The sequence below is a fragment of the Engystomops pustulosus genome, chromosome 4, assembly GCF_040894005.1.
Source record: "Engystomops pustulosus chromosome 4, aEngPut4.maternal, whole genome shotgun sequence".
NCBI lineage: Eukaryota > Metazoa > Chordata > Amphibia > Anura > Leptodactylidae > Engystomops > Engystomops pustulosus.
The window spans coordinates 93724786-93744820 of NC_092414.1; the positions used below are offsets into that span (position 1 = coordinate 93724786).

Sequence of the window (20035 nt, forward strand, 5' to 3'; positions counted from 1 at the left end):
AAATTTTTAAAGTTAATTACAGATCATCCGTTTGGAGACTGGATTCCATTTGTTTTGAAAAATCATGACCCAAGTGGTTACAGCAAACATTGTGAGGTCACCGTAATCTGTAGGGTTTTTTTGGGTCCCATACACAATAGTTTCCAAATCAGACTGATTGAATAGCTGAATGTTTTAAACCCTTAAGGACATAGCCAGTTTATAGATTAAGGCTCAGCCCCATTTTTTGTATTCTGACATGCGTCGCTTTATATGTTTATAACTTTTGAACACTTATTTATCAAAGCGATTGTTTTTTCCTCACATGTTCTTCATTTTAGTGGTTAATTTTGGCTGATTATTTTTTCTTTTTGTAATATAATTTTCGAAATTCAAAGTCATCACATTTTCAGGCAGCTAGATTTACTACCTAAATAAGGTTGCTGAAATAACATTTCCTATATGTCTACTTTACATTTTCATAATTTAAATTTCTGGATAATTTATTGATGTCACGTGGATTACAAATCGAATATCACTTTTCCATATTTTTTGAATGTACTATTTTGGGGATAAATACTGTTTTGAATGAAATTTTAAATATTTAGCATTAAACACCCCATATAAAATCAACCCATTTCAAATCTGCACCCCTTAAGCTATCAGAAATTTTTTTAGGAAGATTGTTAACCGCTCCATTAAATCAAAATGGAGGTGAAATTTAGAATGGTCAAATTTTGTCAGCTATATGTTAACATTTCCTAAAGATGAAAAGAGAGAACCCATCATAAAATTTGTTCTACAATTTCTTCCAAGTACAGTAGACATCTTAGATATTAGTAGTTGTTTTAATATTGTGGGAGTTTTATTGTCTTCAAGTGGCATGTGCTCATAGCCCTAAACATGGCATAGAGTTTGGTGAAGTGAATATTGACTACTCTGTAGGGAGCTTGAGACCAGGTTGTTATTGAACCCCACTGACATTAACAAAAAGGAGCCAAAAATAGAAACTGTTGTCCGTTTAGGATTTCCTTGATTATCAAGGCTGATAAATTTCTAAAAGGTTTTTATTTAAAGAGTGATGGCTCTTTGTACCTTAGCAAATTTCTGTTGGTTTGACAACTGTGTGGGCCAAAGCATACTGTAAAGTCTTGTTTTCAATAGAAAATCTTGTTCCATTAGTAGAAAGTTGGATGTTGTGGATTACATTGAAAATTTGTGAAATGCTAAAAAGTTGCATTAAATAGGTCTTTATTCTACAAGCTCAATTGTGATCTTTGAATGGAACTTTCTGCATGTCCACTAATTCTTGACAAACTGATAAAAGCAATAATAGCTGAAAAGATACAGTTGGCAATGAGGTTGAATTCCATGGTGTGGATCTGAATTTGCTGGCTGAAGTTGTGACCGAATTCCTGTAGCCATTTCCAGCATAGCCTGCCACTGTCACAGACAGTGTGAAGAAACAACTTGCATACTGTGGTACTTGCATACAATTTTCCTTACGCCAGTGGGTGTGGAGGGGGTAGGTAGTGGTCATGCCATCGCACTAGCTGGAGGTGAAAAATTCAAGGCGCTAGATCTATCAAGAGGTCAAAGCTGGCCAATAATGCAAGGTTTGGAGTCTACCCTCTGCATTGCCAAATTACTGGTTGTATTCTTTAAGCCAGACTGCCATATTTTTCATTTTTATTCCCACAACTATAGCCAACAGTGAATGCAGCTTTCGACAATAGTAGTTGATCTGTTGACAAACAAGAGCTCCGTACAAACACTTCTGAAAATACTAGGTTTTATTCACATCCCAGTGGTAACAACCTTGTTCTGTTGACCATCAGATTGCTTTGTAGTTCACAATCACATAAAATACAAAAACCCATAGCATAACAAGCAGATATGATCAATGGACATGGTTCAATAGCAAATTCATGGTAAGGATAAGTTATTGAATGTACCATTTTCAAGGTAATAACTGTAATTCTAGAACAAAGTCATGAAGGCACAGCTATTGCAAGCTACTTAACACCTGATCGAACTACTGGGCTGAGAAAATACTTTGGTTCTTTAGGATTTTTATTCTAAACAGAATGGTCTGACAGCAGCTGTGACAAATTGACTTTCGAGATCTACATGGCAAAGACTTCACAAGAACCAAGACTATGAAGCAGTGAAGAACATGCTTTAAAGGGATTTCTGCATCCTATTACATACTTGGCAGGAAAGTACACTTAATACTAGGTCCAAAGATCTTACCATTTAAACAGATTTTTAGAGGTTTAAATTTTATATATTTTTGTAACAAAAATTGTTTACTTTATTCTACCAAGATACAAAACATAAGGCTGTAAGTAACTAAGAGTTGTTTAACTTATTACAGTGCAGGTAATCCTCAAGGCCACATATATGCCACTTCATTGCTGCTTGCACTCAGCTGGGTTTTGATCTTTCTGTAAAGAGAAAGCATATGTATGTTAGGTCTTTGAATACAGCTGCTCATTGAGAGACCATAGATATGCACCTCTGAATCTGAAGAAAATCTGTCCTGGTATACAGATAAATAAGTTCTGTTCATAGAGATGAAGAGGACAAGATTAAACTTTCTATAAAAGGTGTCATCAAATGGGCATGATATTCCATTCTAGAATTGCTTCCACATCAGAGACCAGGGATAACACTTCCATTTGTCACTGGTTTTAGCTCTAAACTCTCCCACAAACTAACAGATTCCTTTGCAAAATCCAAATACAGCGCAATACAACCAGACAAATTATTAGCAGTTCATTAAAGAGGTTCTCTCACAGACATCCTTTTTAAACTTTCCCCAGATAATCCTTGATATGGCGCCCTCTGGTGTTCAAATTATTCCCTCAGAACAAACCCAATAGCAAGCCTCTTAACAGTTTCCTTCTGCAAGTCTGCACAAGAAACACTGCTGCCCAAGTAGAATATTATCCAGGTAACAGTTTGTATGACCAGATTTTGGAGCTAGGTTCATAACAGTTTGTTCCCCATGCTTAGGACAATTGGGAGGAACCATTAAAAATAAAGCTCCCTTTGTGCAGCTCCGGAGCAGTAACCGCGCAGGCGCGGTCCTGCTGTTCTGCGCATGCGCAGACGACAGGATCGCCGGACGAGGGCGCGCAGCTACGAGGAGCTGCGCACCGAACATAGTGAGTAGGAGGACAAAAGAGGCTACCGGGGCGTGGAGTAGCCGCCTCGTGTAACCTCAGATGCGGCTACTCCATGCCACAGTAGCCGCGTAACAAAATTTGCATACTAGTTTAATAAAAGTTACCAAAAAGTGCAGGGACGTGAGGATTAGCCCTTAAAAAGGCTATTCTCACGTCCTATTGACCTACCACCCGATCTACCTTTATAGGTAGATTTGTGGTGGTAGGTTCCCTTTAAAAGCAACAGCATGAGACAACCCCTTTAATAAGTATGTCATTTTCAAACTCTATACATTGCAGGAAAAGTGAGGCAAGTTTAGATCACAAGTAATTTAGCATTTGCATTATAGAATACAAAATAAAAAGCCCATGTCCAAAACAAACTTAGCATCTGAATGTTAAAAATGTAAAAGGACTATTACATGCATAGGAGAGGATATAGATCCCTCCATGTGTAATGCTGCAGTATGAAACATACAAAAGCACCAAAGCTAAGACATTATAGGGACTGTAGGTTAAGATGAAAAGAGAGAAGCTGTGCTAAAGAAGATTGCATGAACAGCTTTCCTAAAATACATATTATATACAAAACATCCAGTTTAAGTTTTAGGCTATGGACTTGGACTTTTAGGTTTATGTGCATATTGCCAAAGTGGAGATGTGCAGTACAACAGTGTTTAAAGGTGAACCAAAACCACACAGACCGTTAGTGTATTAAAATACTCTGTCCAGTGTTACATACCCATTATAAAGATTTCTACTATGGCACCATTAAACCTAGTAAGGAAAAGGGTCAAGGGTAGACGCAATGCATTTGTTACTGAAAACTCAGGTCTTTGCATGTTAGTTTAAAACAAATGCATACTTTAATGTCAGATTATGAAAGGGAAATTAAATTGTGCGTAAAATAACCAGATTCTAAATCAGACTGAGGTTTCTGAATTGGGTCATTAAAATAAAATGGCTGCACCACTTACCTTCGGTTCATAGTCTGGATCATTTTCTTCATCGGCTTCTTCTTCCCCTTCCTGCAGGAATATTACAATTACACATTCAATTGGAGAAGGTAGATTATATAGAAACGCCTGAGGGCGTGCTCATACATTTAGTTTTCCAGATGCAGTTTTTGATGTCCAAACCAGGAGTAGAGTGAATATCTCAATGATATGTTCTCACTCATGATCCACACCTACTTTTGGCTTCAACAACTGCATCTTGAACGCCCCTGCAGAAAAGTGCAGGAGAAAGGTGCAACAAGATACTTTACCTCATCATCTGCTTCTTCACCTTCTTCATCATACTAGAAAGCAAAAAACACAAGAGTTAAGCCTGAAAAGTAAATCTTAACAGTAGACCGTTTCACTCACACTGGCATTAAATAAAACATAGGCCTGAAGAATATTTAAGGACCTGTTAAACTTACATCATCATCATCATCTTCAATAGCTTCACCAGTGAAGTAAAGAACAGATCGTGGAATAATACGCTCACGTAGAAAGTGTCCTATTTCAAAGTCTGCAGTGAGAATTGCTTCTGCATCATCATCCTAGAGATAAAATGGCATGTTAACCAAAATACACTTAAAACAGAACATAGTAACTAGACAGCCCAACACTAAAGGGAAACCTCAGCTAGACATTATCATCAATTGTGTGATGTTTAACTTTGTACCTTATGTTTGATGGTTTTGCCCTACAACGCATAATAAAGGGAGAAAATAAATTGGGGAGGGACGGGGTGGATTTCAAATCTGCCCTTTTCTACATCCCTTGGCGCTTCCCTATTTTTCCATATCTTCACTGCAGCTGACCACATCCTGGCAGTGACATTAAGGTCTTGTAAGGTGGTCACAGCGGGAAAAGTAGTGTATTGTCATCTTTAGACTCACATGGTCCAAATTTATAAACACTTACCAACTCTCCATTTTCCGGTACTAAAGAAATAAAAATATATAAATAGTTATTAGAAATCTTGTTCATACATTTCAGGAAGCTTAAGATTAAACAGGTTCACTTCTCCATTCAGTAGTTTGTTGAGCAGTAATATGAAAAGATAGCCCAGAATTTTTTCTCTATACTTAATAGAAGCATCCCTTCTGTACACATAACCCTATGCAGAAAGAAAGCCCTTCAATTTCTGATCCAGACAACTGGGCCAGATACTACAGCTTTCTTAAAAAAAAAAAAAAAAAAAAAAAAAAAAACATATTCTAATCTCAATTTCACTACTGGTTATGGTTTCCAAAACCACCACAATATACAAGAAATATTGTAATTGCGCCAATAAGCAATTACATTAAAAATAAATCCATCTCAGAAACAGGGTCCACTCAGCCATGTTCTAGGGATGAGCCAGATTTAAAGATTTAAGGCTATGGAAGTGTCAACATTTTGATCCATGTGGCCTTAAAAAGGGTAATTCTATTTAAATGGGAGTACCCATTAAGTATCGTATACTGACATCTACCACCAAGATGGAGGGATGTATGCAAATGAGCCCGAGGGACCCCAGGCTCCATAGGGGTTAATGAAGCTTGGAGCCCCTCAGGTTCACTTGCATACACTCCATCCTGGTGGTAGATGTCCTTTAACACCATTCCACTTTCCAACCGAGGCTGAAAGGCAGTTTAATGCTGCATTTATAATTACAGTCAAGGAGCCGAGTGTCTTACCGGCCACATAAAATATGAGACGCGTCCCATGTTCTGTTATTTTATGGGGGCAGCTCAGCTTTCTATGGAGAGGACACCCCTCCCTCTTGCACCCAGTTATGTGCAGAGGGCCTTCTCATTGAGGTATTCACATTGAATTCAGCCATAGAATAAAAAAATTAAGAAATTTTGTTTAACTATGCATCTAACTATGTGAAGATATTTCCCATAAAATATAGCTATGTGGACCCTAGATTCAAGATGGATTCATGGTTCTTACAGCAGATAAAGTGAGATTTGCATACTTATATGGCATTTACAAAACATGTTAACAGCAGTGTGATCAGGCAAATCTCCTTTGAGCCGTTGTAATGCGTTTCAATAACATGCCACGTGTGAATGCATATATATATATGGCAGAAAAGTTAAAGGTATGCCTATCTGCGCATCTACTTTTTAACTTTTGTGTCATATATGCAGGCTGCAACCATCCCCAACCTTTGTTCAAAAAAAAGCACTACAATCTTGATTACCTCCTAACCCTTGTTATTACCCTAACATGAGCTCACAGCAGAGCTGGTACTTCCAAAGCCCCCTGCATACTGTTCAAACTAAGGCCCGTTTCAAGAGTGCAGTGAAAGGGAGTTCCTAAATCACAAACAAGTTATAAGAACCCCAATCCACGCAAGTCAATTTCCATGGAAAGAGCAGTCCTGTTAAATTAAGGTCTCTGGATTTCCTTTGCAGTAACCCACATAAACAATTTCACGAAGTATAGTGTAAGTCTTGCAGAACTCTTACCTTCAGGGGGACTGAAGAAATTGAAAAATGAGTCATTGGGAACAGTTTTTGTGACAGTCCTCACAGTACCACGGCCCTTGTGTTTTTGTTTCTTCTTTATGGTTTTTAAAGTAACATTTTTGCCTTTTTTCCAATCAATCTGACACCTGTACAAATTTATCCAATCATTATTTTAAAAGGAGAAAGTTTACAATTCCACACGCAGTAAATTAAATCTTAAAGAGCAAAACATCTGCCATGTTAAGGCTAGGTCTATAGGTCATTTATTAAAGGACACCTGTCATCAGGTCTCTGTCACCACTAGCTGTTGGAGCAGCTCACAGGGATCCATCACAGCCTTTATCTAGTCAATACATTAATCATTGTAAAATCATCTTTTCTTTACTATGTAAATGAGGCTGGTCACATGGTCAGAGGCAGTGATGTCACCCCTGTTACCCATCCCCTCTCCCTGCTCATGTCTGTGTGTAGTGTAGCATTGCTAGTGTGTGAGGAGAACAAGTCAGCAGATAAAGCACAAAGACAAACATCAGCTACACAAGTACCTAACATGTTCTGCTATAACATGGCTGCCTGGAGCCATTGTATCTTTCCTATACACACACAGGGTGCAGGGGGTGCGAGCACCAGGAAGCACATGGAGGCTCCTTTACACCATTATACAGACTGTCAGTTAAGCCCTGGGGGTGTGGCCATGCCTCCCACTCAGGAATAAGTTGGACAGCTTGAATATGGTGATGACTCATTGGACATCTCAGGTCGTTTGCATACAGCTTTAGGCCTCATTGCTTAAGTTTAAAGGCATGTAGAGGGACAATGAAGGTATAGAGGCAATGCTTTTAGGAAAAGTGCAGTTTATGAAAATATATTTAGTTTAGGGGGTTAATTTGCCTGACAGTTATCTTATGCATTCATTATTGTAGAAATATGCTTAACAGGCAACTGAAGGCAATGCACAGAATCAGTACACAGACTAAAAATTGACCTTGGGAGGCTCCAAAACCTTGCAGTCACAAGGTGATGTGCCAGTATAGGCAACCTCTTTCCCTGTTCAATTATCTTAGTAATCCAGAGCTGACACTAGTTTATAATGTGGGAAAAAGGGGGCTGTTTAGGAGACGTATCCCATTACCTGACTAAGGAGTGAGACACTGGGTGGCGTTCTTTGAGGTATATATTAGGTGTCATCTCAAGTGTACCTACAACAATCTATTGCCAAAACTATAATTTGTCCTGTATCCTGCCAGATGGTGCAGACAATGTGCTTTTAAGGCTACTGAACCACAGTGAAATGAAGTTGAACATTTCAAACAGAATCTGAAAAAACCCACACACTACTTACCCTGTACAGCCCATGATTTCAGGTCCATCAAAAGAAAATGGGTCAGACTCATCAGGTTCTGATCTCATTTTGTAAGTCTTTGTCAAAACGTCATTTGTAAAGTACTCATTTGGCTCAAAATGGAATTCTAACGTGAAACTCTAAGAAAAAAAAAATATATAATACTAAATTTTGAAGTTCCTTTCACATTTTTATTCAAGATCATCCATACACCACAGTATTCCGATTCAGTATTTTCAAGCATGAGCCTCCATAGCCTTCTAAAGGTTCTACTCCAAGTTTGGACATATTAGGTAAAAAAGCAAATGACTTAGAGGATGAGACAACATATCCTTGACATAAAAGCCAATTAAGCACTTAAATTTGAAAAAATAAAATAAAATCGTACCATTGGCTGACCAGCATCTGAAAACTTTACTTTTATGTCTTTTAAGTGCTTGAGGATTGGTTCATCATGCTCCTGAAATGGGAAAGACAACAATGACCACCAAGTAACTAAAATTTACAAATGAATATTTAATATTAAGTTATACAATACCTGAACCATGTCACTAAGAAGGTCAACATTTTTAAATACAGTTAACCAAAATTCTGGGATTCCTTTGGGGTCTTCCTTTTCCTCATCTTTCTTCTCCTCTTCAAGCTTTGCTTTCTCTTTCATATCCTCCTGGTGCAAAGATTATAGGATACAAAACTAAAGACCCAACGCCAAGCTATTCTTATCCATTTAAAACTTAGAAAAAGATGTATTGAGGCCAAAATACCATTTCCTTTTTACAAATTTGATACCCACCGAAATTTCCTCCTCTTCATCTACTTTCCATTCACATTCCTCTTCTGTAGGTTCATAAGTGGCATTTATAATTTCACTTCTCTATAGGATGAACAAATATAAACTTAAGAAATAAAGTATAGTCACACACACACTATTCTTTTATGGCAAATCTTATATTACCTTGTCAAAGAGTGGTTGATATAGATCAGCATATTTCCTCTCTAGCGCATGGACCTCTTCATAAAATTTAGCTTCAATCTGTGCACATTTCACTTGAAGATTTTTAAGTGCATTGACTCTTCTCTTTACTATTTTAGGTAAACTATTAAAAGAAGTCAAATTAATACAGATACTACTTTGACCGGGTAACTTATTGCATGATTTTGCAAAGTGGGATTACAAATCTGCTCTCAAAGTGGTTGTAAAGCACTGGGGCAAATGAAAGCAAAGGAGGTTGTGGACACGTTAAAAAGGGACTGGCCGCTTATACCAAACTTTAACAGGGCAAGTATAAGACCACAACTCTTGGATTTTAACTCTGGGTAACCCTATTTTGGCTTTGTGACAAGCCAGCAGGACTCAGTAGTTCCTGTGTCCTGCTGGCAGACGTAGGGGACCATGCAGGCATTAAGCACTTTGCAGTGAAGAATGGAAACGGCAGAAGTGGTAATAAACCACTTCTGCCTTTTGTGGTCCACAGTTGGAGACACCTTTCAATGGCCTTACCTTTCAATGTATCCTGTAGGAGTACCTACAAGGTCATCTAACCTTTCTTGTAGGGCAGCTAGAACCTGAGGGTTCTGCATCATTTGCGCAGTCAGTTGCCTTGCTGAAATACAAATTTAAAACAAGAAAAACACATTTTGATTTTTAGAGATTGGCAGTTTTCTTATTGCATTGCAAATGCTAGAAATACAGCTGCTAATCATAAACAATTGACTACAAAGAAAACCAAGGCATCATGAAAAATATTTGGGCCAAAGTCATTTCTTGTCCAATAAGGTCATTAAGAACATGCTACCCAAAAAATTCCAGGTGCTAGACTTGACTCCATAGATAGCACAAAAAATACTGAAGTTCTAAAACATGGGGGCAACCCCACACAAAGCATGCTCTTCATTTACAAAAGTAATATTTATGATCACCCACTCATAATACCTTTACTGTTTACATCCTCACTCGTTTCTTCCTCTTCAATTTCTTCCACATCTTCCATCTCTTGCTGATCAAATTCTGACTGGTCTTTGCTGAAAAGCCAATAAATTCATTAATTGACAGATTTCCCATCTCATACATCATCAACTCTTACTTGTGAGTTTACTTTAGCTATGGCACGTGCCACAAAACACACTTGACATTTTGGTGAGACTATTGAGTAACATTGTAGCCTTACAATAGAAACTTCCTTGAATGCAAGCAATGCCACTTCGTCTAGGCCAGGATCCATGGAATAATGCATAGGCCAACTCCATTTCAGGGCCGATTTACTTCATGACATCAAGTATAGGTACTTCTAGACTTCTATATACCCTAAAACAGTGATGGCAAACCCTTTAGAGATAGAGTGCCCAAAATGAGACCCAAAAACCACTAGCTTTTCCCAAAGTGCCAACAGGCAATTTAGGTAGTAACATACTTATTGCTACCAGAATCTTTGAGTCTCAATCCGACCCTGTCCACACCTTTTCCCTCTTTAGACAGGACCTAGCAGCACAGGATGGGTCACTTTAAAATAGCAGGGCACTACTTGGTCTACCTGAGACTGCAGGAAGATTCCATGTCTGGCAAACTGTGCCTGGGAGACAGCTGTGTGCCCACAGAGAGGTCTCCATCTCTGGCACCTGTGCCATCGGTTCACCACCACTGCCTTAAAACTTCAACAGGATGATTGTGTTGATGTAACATCTGAGTTAAAATGTCACAGATCAGAAACTCCCTATTTTCATGGATTGCAACTATGGAATTTAGGTTTAAGAGTGTGAGCCCATTCTGTCAAGCATTAGCACCCCAAGGTCTGGCAAGTATTACTCTTTATCAGAGGTGTGGCTTAACAGACCGACAAATTTAAAACTACACACCTCGGAATGTCCATTCCCACAGTAATAAAATAAAAAAAATCTTATGTATCCCAAAACAATTCACACTGAACTGATTGAGAATTTTCTCTTGCAAGAACTGAAATTCTGAAAACTAATAAAACAAATAGTTCAATGCATCTCCTAGATGGTGCACTACACTACAACTAGTTCACGATCATGGATCACAGACAATAGTCCATGAACTGTTCATTGTCCCATTTCAAGTCAACACATGCGGGTGAGCAAAGTTAAATCATAGACAGGGGAAGAAGTCTTAGGATACACCACGGCTAAAGTCTGTCAACTAAGGTTATATGAACATGTTCACAGGTCACTGCCACAATAGAGGTCTATGGCACAAGGTCATGGTCACTTGCTTTCTATGCAGGGGGAGGGGTTCAGAGCACTCCACTCTTCTGAAGCCAGCCACGTGCATGCCCAGGTCCGACACATGTAGCCCAATAGGTGGTGTAGACAGCAATAACATGGACATCATGGAGCATCAACCACTTGCTAGTCAGGTGCATTTTTCAGACCAGATCCAATGTTACTAAGCAACTAGGGATGACTTGTAAAGTGCTACAATTATGATAGCACTATATAAAGATTACTATGAATCAAAAACAAGAAAATGTTACTATATACTCACTTGTCTATGTTAGCCATTTTTCTTAGATTCTAACACCTGAGAGAAACAAATAGTTAGCCATTTCAGAAGATTAGTGCATTAGACAAAAGTTAAAAGATCGGCTGTATTGCTGGACACACTTAATTTGCAAATCTGTTCTGTCTGAAACGCAGGTAATCCACTTTAATATTTTTACAGTCAATGGGGCACATGTATCAGTTTTTCATCTGCCACTTTTTCCCCCAAGTTTCCTTAACTTGGCCTGCTTAATCATTGCAATGCATCTTAAGTTTGTCCCCTTTGTGATACATATGATGAGTTGCCCTTTCAGTTTTGCAACTTTTTAGTCCTCAAATAGTAGCTCCAAATGCAAGTCTGGGTCTAGCATGGCATTTTGGGACCGTGCTCTGGTCGTCATGAGTGTGTTGCATACTGCTTATTAGTGCCCCACTAATAAACATGGGCCAATGTGTCAATGGGGTGGAGCTATTAAATTGCATTTTAAAACACAATCAAAGCAACATGTATGAACGCAGCCCAAAGATTGGGATAAGACCTTTATGTTTATGAATGGGGGCTTTACAGAAGCGCTTTGCTTTCATAACAGATTCCAGGTCCATAGAGAAGCTAGATGGCAGTTCTGATAATGAATTAAATGACTTCTCCAGTCCACTTGCACTTTATACAAAGACTTCTGCTACATGAATATGCATGCAGTGGATTATAAATAAAGTGATTTTCTGGCTGTCCCTAGAAATAATCACATGACGACTGGGCTGCTTTGTACATTTATTTTAAGGTGAAAAGTAGGCAAGTATGTGTAGGCATTTACTTTTTAGAAGTGGTAGATTTAAATCTGGTCTCCAAGTCTCATGTATAATGCGAGTAGTCGGCAGCTCATGTGTACTGATGACAAAAGCTGCAGATGTCATGCCTCATCAGCAACCAATGCATATAAAGTGGCTACCTGTGAAAGGTTACACATTAGGGGGACAGACAGCTTGCTCGCAGTCAACTAAAATCAGTTTGAAAAAATAAAGTTTGGCAGCATAAGTGCAATCAGCTGTCTCACTTCCCTCTAACATGCTGGGGAGAGAAGTAGTGAAGAGACCAGAATCATTAGGTTACTTAGGTTTTAAAGGACACCTGTCATCAGGTCTGTGTCACTAGTCCTGTCACTACTACCTGTTGGAGCAGCTCACAAGGATCCCATCCCAGCCTTTATCTAGTTATTTCATACATTAATCATTGTAAAATCATCATTTCTTTATTATGTAAATTAGGGTGGTCACATGGTCAGAGGCAGTGATGTCACCCGTTACCCCTCCCCCTGCTCAGGTCTGTGTGTAATGTATAGTAAAGCAGACCTGTGTGTGCTGCATCTGCTGACATGCTGCATCCTCCTAATACACAGAGACACAGACATCAGCTACACATGTACCTGACATGTTCTGCTGTAACATGGCTGCCTGGAGCTGTTGCATCTCTCCTATACACACAAAGGCTGCAGGGGGCGTGGCCAGCAGCAAGCACATGGAAACATTACACCATTATACCTCACATCATTGTAGAGGCTGTCAGTCAAGCACTGGGGGTGTGGCTACCTCCCACTCACGAATAGGGTGGACAGCTTGAATATGCTAATGACTCATTGGACATTTCACAGGTCATTTGCATACAGCTTTAGGACCTCATTGCTTAGGTATACAGGCATGTAGAGGAACAAAGGGATAGAGGCAATGCTTTCTAATGGCAGTTTATGAAAATATATTTAGATTAGGGGGGTTATTTAGCATGACGGGTTCTCTTTAAGTCTAGCTGTTTGCTAGGCCTTGTTCAGATCAAAATATGTAAGAAGATTAGAAGTTCACACACCATCACATAACAGCTGATAGAAGTATATGGTGACATTTCTTTTAAGTCGGTTAAAAGAAGTGAACAGAGCAGTGCATGCTCAACTACAAAACAGAGGCTGCGGATAGGACCACTATTAAATGTGGAGGTGGAGCCAACATATATCCAATACTCATGGATTATTTTGAAAATGTGCCATAATGCCCATTATCGGAGGAACCCTTTACAGATAACCAAACCCCATGGTACAATCCACAAGTTGAGTAATGCTTGAGTAGTCCAAAAATCTGCATGTGATAATTTCCAGGGTTCCATAGATCCCCACCTCCACAGGTCTTCCATAAGGTTCTCCCATTCAGGTAGTAGCAATGTTGGTTGAGTTACATACTGGGCCAGTGATCCAATTCTCTTCTATAGTGGCTTTTTAACAACGTAATATGGAGGTTGAAATTCCCTTTCTGCAGTCTCAATCAGCCCGATGAATCACCAGAACAGGTGAACACATAGGGAAGTGACAGGGAGCACATATGGTATGTGAATAGGGCAAGTCAGTGCACAAGTGTAGGGAACAACATGGGTAGGGTCCTTGTCCGGATGGGAGCTTGATGGGATCCGACGGACAATTTATGACCGAGGATGAATTCATAATGATTATGGGAGCCCTCTAGGATCCTGATCTTGGCTATAGATTCTGAGGCTCCCCACCCGGATGCATAAAGAGGCAGTATCTGCAGTCAGGTCCACTCAATTCTACGCCAGGTCCTACCATGCTATAAAAGGGGGAAATAATCACAACTGCTAGTTGCACTAGCAATTGCAATAATTTCAGGGCTTCTATACCACTTTTCTGACAGAAGACCTGGTAACCCTACTAAACATTTTAACAGAAAGCATCCAATGTAGTGGGGAAGGAACACACTAATGGACATCAACGTTTGGGTGTTTACATCCCATCCACATGCAGTGGAGCAATAAAGGCTTAGGACATTGCTGTGCAGTTTCAACCTATAGATCCACCAATATGCAGATTTTTGCTACAGGGTTTTGTAAAACATCACATTTGCCCATGAGGTTGAAAACAAGATTTAATATTTTGTAATACAATCCACTTTAGTTTAGAAACTTGGCTTTCAGTCAATAGAGATTGACACCAATTTCCAGTTGTGGCTTCTATGATTAGTCAATAAAGGGCAGAAGAGTAGTCTCTTGCATCAAATCTTGATCTCACCCTGCTTGGCAGAAAACAAAGTTTATAAGGTAGCACGGTAGTTTCTAAAATTAAAGCCGAGTTTTGACTTGTTGCCATGAGCAACTACAACTATTGTCCTTACACTTCTGATGGCTCCTTTAAACCAAATAATTGATACAAGTCTACTGGAAGATGTTGTAGGCCCTTATTTTTTCATGCTCTCATCTACCTTCCTGTAGGTGGATAGGCCGGTGAACCTCATTTTGATAATGTAAGATGTAAAACTCAAGGACTGCCTTTATTGGAAAAGCATGTTAAATACCACCAACAGAACTACAGAATATGAGGTTACCATCACATTTTGCAGCAGAAAAAAAATTGTTTAGATCAAAATTTACTAATATGGACTTCAGAAGTAGATTTTTAAGGCTGCATACAAATTGTGTTTTGTCACACTTCAGCCTTGATCACATGCTGAGGTTACACAGCATTTCCTTTGCAATGTAACCTCAGCATGCGATCACAAGCCATTGGAATTGGTCAAAAACACAACACACAAGTGGCCTCAAGCAATACAACAGCTAAGAGGAGAATTGTCCAATTACAGAGTTAACAAGTTTTGTAAATGCAGCATTGATGTAAAGATCAAAGTACAAAATGCAAATGTTTACAGCAATGTAATTAGTCAAATCTCCACTGTTTTATTGCTTTACAAAATACAATGTAAGCAACTCGTGTGAACGCATCCCAAGCCTACAAACTCCAATGTGAATTTCTTAAAACTAATTTGTGGCTTTTCTAAAGTAAACAAAAAAAACTGCCTTCAGATATAGAACTGCTTTGTGACCCCAGTCCTTAGAGATGCTGACACCTGTCCCAGCAATAAAGAGAAACCTGTATCTTAAGTTGTGTTACAGGGACTAGAGTTAAACATTATCCCAGATTGACTGGATGAACAGAGACCAGACAGGTCCCCAGGAGCAAAACATCCTAATTTAATGGTGAAAGACCAGGCTCTTACTGTGGAAGACTATCCCCCTGACAAGTGCCAGATTTGTAGCTCTATCATGAGTAGGGAACCCGAGAAAATGTCACACTTGGTAAACTAGGTCAGCTAATATTTGGGGGAACATTTTACAAAGACTAGAAGACTTGTGTCTGCTAAAATCGTGTTAAGTCGGGATCCATCACAATGAGCCTGGACTCCATGGGAATGTCTGGTCACAGCCTGTCACGATGCTGGTGGGGTGGGTAGGGACAATGACTGATGAAACTTGTGGCCGGATGTGTCCCAATAGCCAGCGCCGTACAGTATGCAGCCTGCCCGGCAGAGGGACCGCAGCGTGCTCAGGCAGGAGGAGAAGGCCGCTGGCACCACGTGGTGGGGCATCTACATGGTCACCGCTGCATGAGGAAGAACCGCATCCGCCTCCAGCAACACGTGTAACCTCTGCGGTGTCTCCACGTTATCGCTATGTGCGTGCGACATCACCCAGACAGGAGCCTCTGCACAGCCGCCTAGTGATGCCAACGGCCTGGCCTGGCACCGGATCCGCCCTATACCTGGCTATAGTGCCGGCACCGGGCGCGCCCTCAGACGGAGGCCTAGCGGAACCGGCAACCGACAGCGCCCATGCATCCGGCAACAAGAGCACTACGCACGCAGCTATGTGGCCGCAGCTCCGGACCAACCTCAGTCTACCCCAGCACCCGCTGCGCCTGAGGAGCCCGCCACAAGCTGTCTTACCGGAGTGACAGAGCGAAACGTCCGCTGCCGCCGCGCAGTGTCACAGACAGAAGGAGGAGGTGGAGCGCCCCTCTAGGATGGCGGCAAAATAATAAGAGGAGCAGAGATCCCGCCGCCCGCGCTCATATACAACGGGAGGCGTCAGCACGTACTCCCCCCCTACGTTTCTATGGTAACGTGCGGGGCGCCGTGGTTCGCGCGCCTTTCTGGAGGGCGTGTCCAGGCGTGTGCTGTCCGGCTGTCACTGGCGGCTGTAACCCCCTGTGTGCCGGCGTGGTGTAGTAATATGGCCGCACATACCGAGCACTCTCTGTCACCATCCCAGCACAAAGCATGTACTGTACATTACACCCTGGGTGGGGGGCTGATTGCTGGGACCCCAGTTATTACAATACTCGGGTCACTTCTATCTGTAGAGTCATAGTAAAGTGGACAGTTCTAGCTACAGCAGTATGGCTGTGAAATCAGCCATAGTAACTAGCTAACCAGTCAGTATTGAATGTTCTTGATTACTTCCTCAGATGTGGTACCATTCAACTAAATCCTGACTCCAGGACAATGTTCTGATCCGTTCCTGGTCACTCTCTTGGCTATTTCTGTCACATTGGAGGGGCTTCGTTATGGCTTTGGCGTAAAATTCATATGAATGTCCCTCTCCCCACCAGTTTCAGACTTTCTCTGACCCACACACCACTATGGGGATGTTGGGGTGTGAACGCTCAGATTGAGGGAGACTAAAAAAGAAAACTCCACCAGATCTGGTCTAAAGATCGGAACTGGCTGGGGCTCTTAGTGAATATCGGCACATCTGCAGCGGTGGGGAATTTTAAGATTGGCGTTCTACAGGTGCACAAGAGCCATCCTCAGACCAGCTTCTGGCCACATACATGAACAACCCCTTTAAGCTGTGTCTAGTGGCCTAACTAGGGGCGTAACTACAGTGGTAGCAGCCATAGCTGTCACTATGGGGCCTGCAGTGTAATGGAGCCCCGTCACCCAACCCGGCACTAAGGAATGGAGGCTGTTCATATACAGGGCCGCCACTAGGAATTTTGGGGCCCCTAACTGGATTTTTGTGGGCACTCCCCTACACCGGCGTCCATTCCCACATTGATACATAACATTGTATACACAATTTTTTTTTTCACAAAATTATGTTTAAGCCATGACAAGCTAGACTCTTATGACAGGACCCTACTGCATGTGCCCACTGAGCATATATATAGCTCCTACGTGTGCCCACTCAGTATATAGATAACTCCTGCACATGCCCACTTAGTATATAGATACCTCCTGCACGTGCCCACTCAGTATATAAGTAGCCCTTGCATGTGCCCACTCAGTATATACACTCACCGGCCACTTTATTAGGGACACCATGCTAGTAACGGGTTGGACCCCCTTTTGCCTTCAGAACTGCCTCAATTCTTCGTGGCATAGATTCAACAAGGTGCTGGAAGCATTCCTCAGAGATTTTGGTCCATATTGACATGATGGCATCACACAGTTGCCGCAGATTTGTCGGCTGCACATCCATGATGCGAATCTCCCGTTCCACCACATCCCAAAGATGCTCTATTGGATTGAGATCTGGTGACTGTGGAGGCCATTTGAGTACAGTGAACTCATTGTCATGTTCAAGAAACCAGTCTGAGATGATTCCAGCTTTATGACATGGCGCATTATCCTGCTGAAAGTAGCCATCAGATGTTGGGTACATTGTCATAAAGGAATGGACATGGTCAGCAACAATACTCAGGTAGGCTGTGGCGTTGCAACGATGCTCAATTGGTACCAAGGGGCCCAAAGAGTGCCAAGAAAATATTCCCCACACCATGACACCACCATCACCAGCCTGAACTATTGATACAAGGCAGGATGGATCCATGCTTTCATGTTGTTGATGCCAAATTCTGACCCTACCATCCGAATGCAGCAGAAATCGAGACTCATCAGACCAGGCAACGTTTTTCCAATCTTCTACTGTCCAATTTCGATGAGCTTGTGCAAATTGTAGCCTCAGTTTTCTGTTCTTAGCTGAAAGGAGTGGCACCCGGTGTGGTCTTCTGCTGCTGTAGCCCATCTGCCTCAAAGTTCGACGTACTGTGCGTTCAGAGATGCTCTTCTGCCTACCTTGGTTGTAACGGGTGGCGATTTGAGTCACTGTTGCCTTTCTATCAGCTCGAACCAGTCTGCCCATTCTCCTCTGACTTCTGGCATCAACAAGGCATTTCCGCCCACAGAACTGCCGCTCACTGTATGTTTTTTCTTTTTCTGACCATTCTCTGTACACCCTAGAGATGGTTGTGCGTGAAAATCCCAGTAGATCAGCAGTTTCTGAAATACTCAGACCAGCCTATCTGGCACCAACAACCATGCCACGTTCAAAGGCACTCAAATCACCTTTCTTCCCCATACTGATGCTCGGTTTGAACTGCAGGAGATTGTCTTCACCATGTCTACATGCCTAAATGCACTGAGTTGCCACCATGTGATTGGCTGATTAGAAATTAAGTGTTAACGAGCAGTTGGACAGGTGTACCTAATAAGGTGGCCGGTGAGTGTAGATAGCCCCTGAGTGTATAGATAGCCCCTGCACATGCCCACTCACTTTATAGATAGCCCTAGCACGTGCCTGTACCCACTCAGTATATAAATATCCCCTTCACATGCCCATTCTGTATATAAATAGCCCCTGCACTTGCCCACTCAGTATATAGATAGCCCCTGCATGTGCCTACTCAGTATATAAACAGTCCCAGCATGTGCTCACTCAGTATATAAACAGTCCCAGCATGTGCCCACTCAGTATATAGATAGCCCCAACATCAGTCCATAATGAGCGTCGTCCCCCCACCCCACCTAGCAAACAGTCAGTCATACGGAGTTCACAGTCAGCTACCCCTAGTTCACAGCAGATGCCCCCCTTTAATGAAATGACCACCATAGATATGCCCCCTTTAATGAAATGGCCATCCCAGATGCCCCCCTTTAATTAAATGTCCACCTAGGATGGCCCCCTTAATGAATGTCCACCATAGATGCCCCCTTTTAATAAAATGTCCACCCCAGATGCCCCCCATTAATGAAATGTCCACCCCAGATGCCCCCTTTACCTAAATACCCCCCCTATTAATGTAATGCCCACAGCAGGGCAGTCTTGAAAAAAAGAGCGTAGTCAAGAACGGAACCGGGGTCACAACGGGAAATCACAATAACAGCAAAGGGCATGGAACACAGCTTTATGTAGGGCACAAGGCATGAAGATGTGGCACGGGACAAAGGAAGGGTGTGGAATTTAAATAGAACGGGCAGGCGGCCGGCAAGCGCTAATTATCAGCCGGGGAGTCAGCGCTGGATCATGGAGAGGTAAATGAGCCGGCGGGGGACCGGAGCAGTACAGAGGGGCTCGGGTGGGCCTGCGATCCAGGAGGTGGATCGCAAGAGCACCAGCCACACCCATCCACATAACTGACCAAATAAAAAAATCACAGTATGCCTGCATGGACTTCTACTCGTCTTCATGCAGGCGGTGGTGTTTTCATGTGATATGATTTGCTGTAATTTCATGAGATATTTTCTTGGTGTACAGTTTTGTAATGTTAGGAGCATAAAGGACCTGCAATAATGTCACCCTGGTCACATGATATTACTGCTGCATGAAGAGAAAGCATGGGGATGAGCTGCTGGATTTAGCCAGAGGAGGCACACCCATTTTGTCTCACTATCAACATCCTTTGATACCAGGTAAAATTCTAAAGTTGAATATATGGGAACAACTTTTAGCAAAAGAAGGGTGTTAGATAATTACTAGGGCTCTAG

General features: G+C 41.6%; 1 protein-coding gene across 4 annotated transcripts; it reads right to left on the bottom strand.

Moving 5' to 3' along the window:
• Window positions 1-1754: 1754 nt before the first annotated feature.
• Window positions 1755-16374, bottom strand: NAP1L1 (nucleosome assembly protein 1 like 1). Of its 4 annotated transcripts, XM_072146758.1 has the most exons (16): window positions 16214-16374; window positions 11445-11480; window positions 9867-9964; window positions 9444-9546; window positions 8898-9039; window positions 8736-8816; window positions 8481-8609; window positions 8331-8402; window positions 7943-8082; window positions 6601-6746; window positions 5063-5082; window positions 4573-4695; window positions 4417-4449; window positions 4127-4177; window positions 3892-3926; window positions 1755-2426 (listed from the first exon to the last, which is right to left on the bottom strand). In XM_072146758.1, the coding sequence occupies exons 2-15, from the start codon at window positions 11459-11461 to the stop codon at window positions 3921-3923; spliced, it is 1161 nt and encodes a 386-aa protein (XP_072002859.1). In that variant the 5' UTR covers window positions 11462-11480; window positions 16214-16374; the 3' UTR covers window positions 1755-2426; window positions 3892-3920. The 4 variants fall into 4 exon arrangements, with proteins under 4 accessions (XP_072002859.1, XP_072002858.1, XP_072002857.1 ...); XM_072146757.1 differs by lacking the exon at window positions 3892-3926 and having other exon boundaries at window positions 9876-9964; XM_072146756.1 differs by lacking the exon at window positions 3892-3926 and having other exon boundaries at window positions 8481-8606.
• Between the last annotated feature and the right edge of the window lie 3661 nt (window positions 16375-20035).

What these genes read in the sequence shown, in the direction of transcription:
- NAP1L1 (XM_072146755.1), bottom strand. An exon ending in TTCTTAGTGACATGGTTCAG is followed by an intron (nt 8,403 to 8,480) that starts GTATTGTATAAC and finishes TTCCCATTTCAG; the next exon opens with GAGCATGATGAACCAATCCT. An exon ending in TACCGGAAAATGGAGAGTTG is followed by an intron (nt 4,696 to 5,062) that starts GTAAGTGTTTAT and finishes TTTTATCTCTAG; the next exon opens with GATGATGATGCAGAAGCAAT.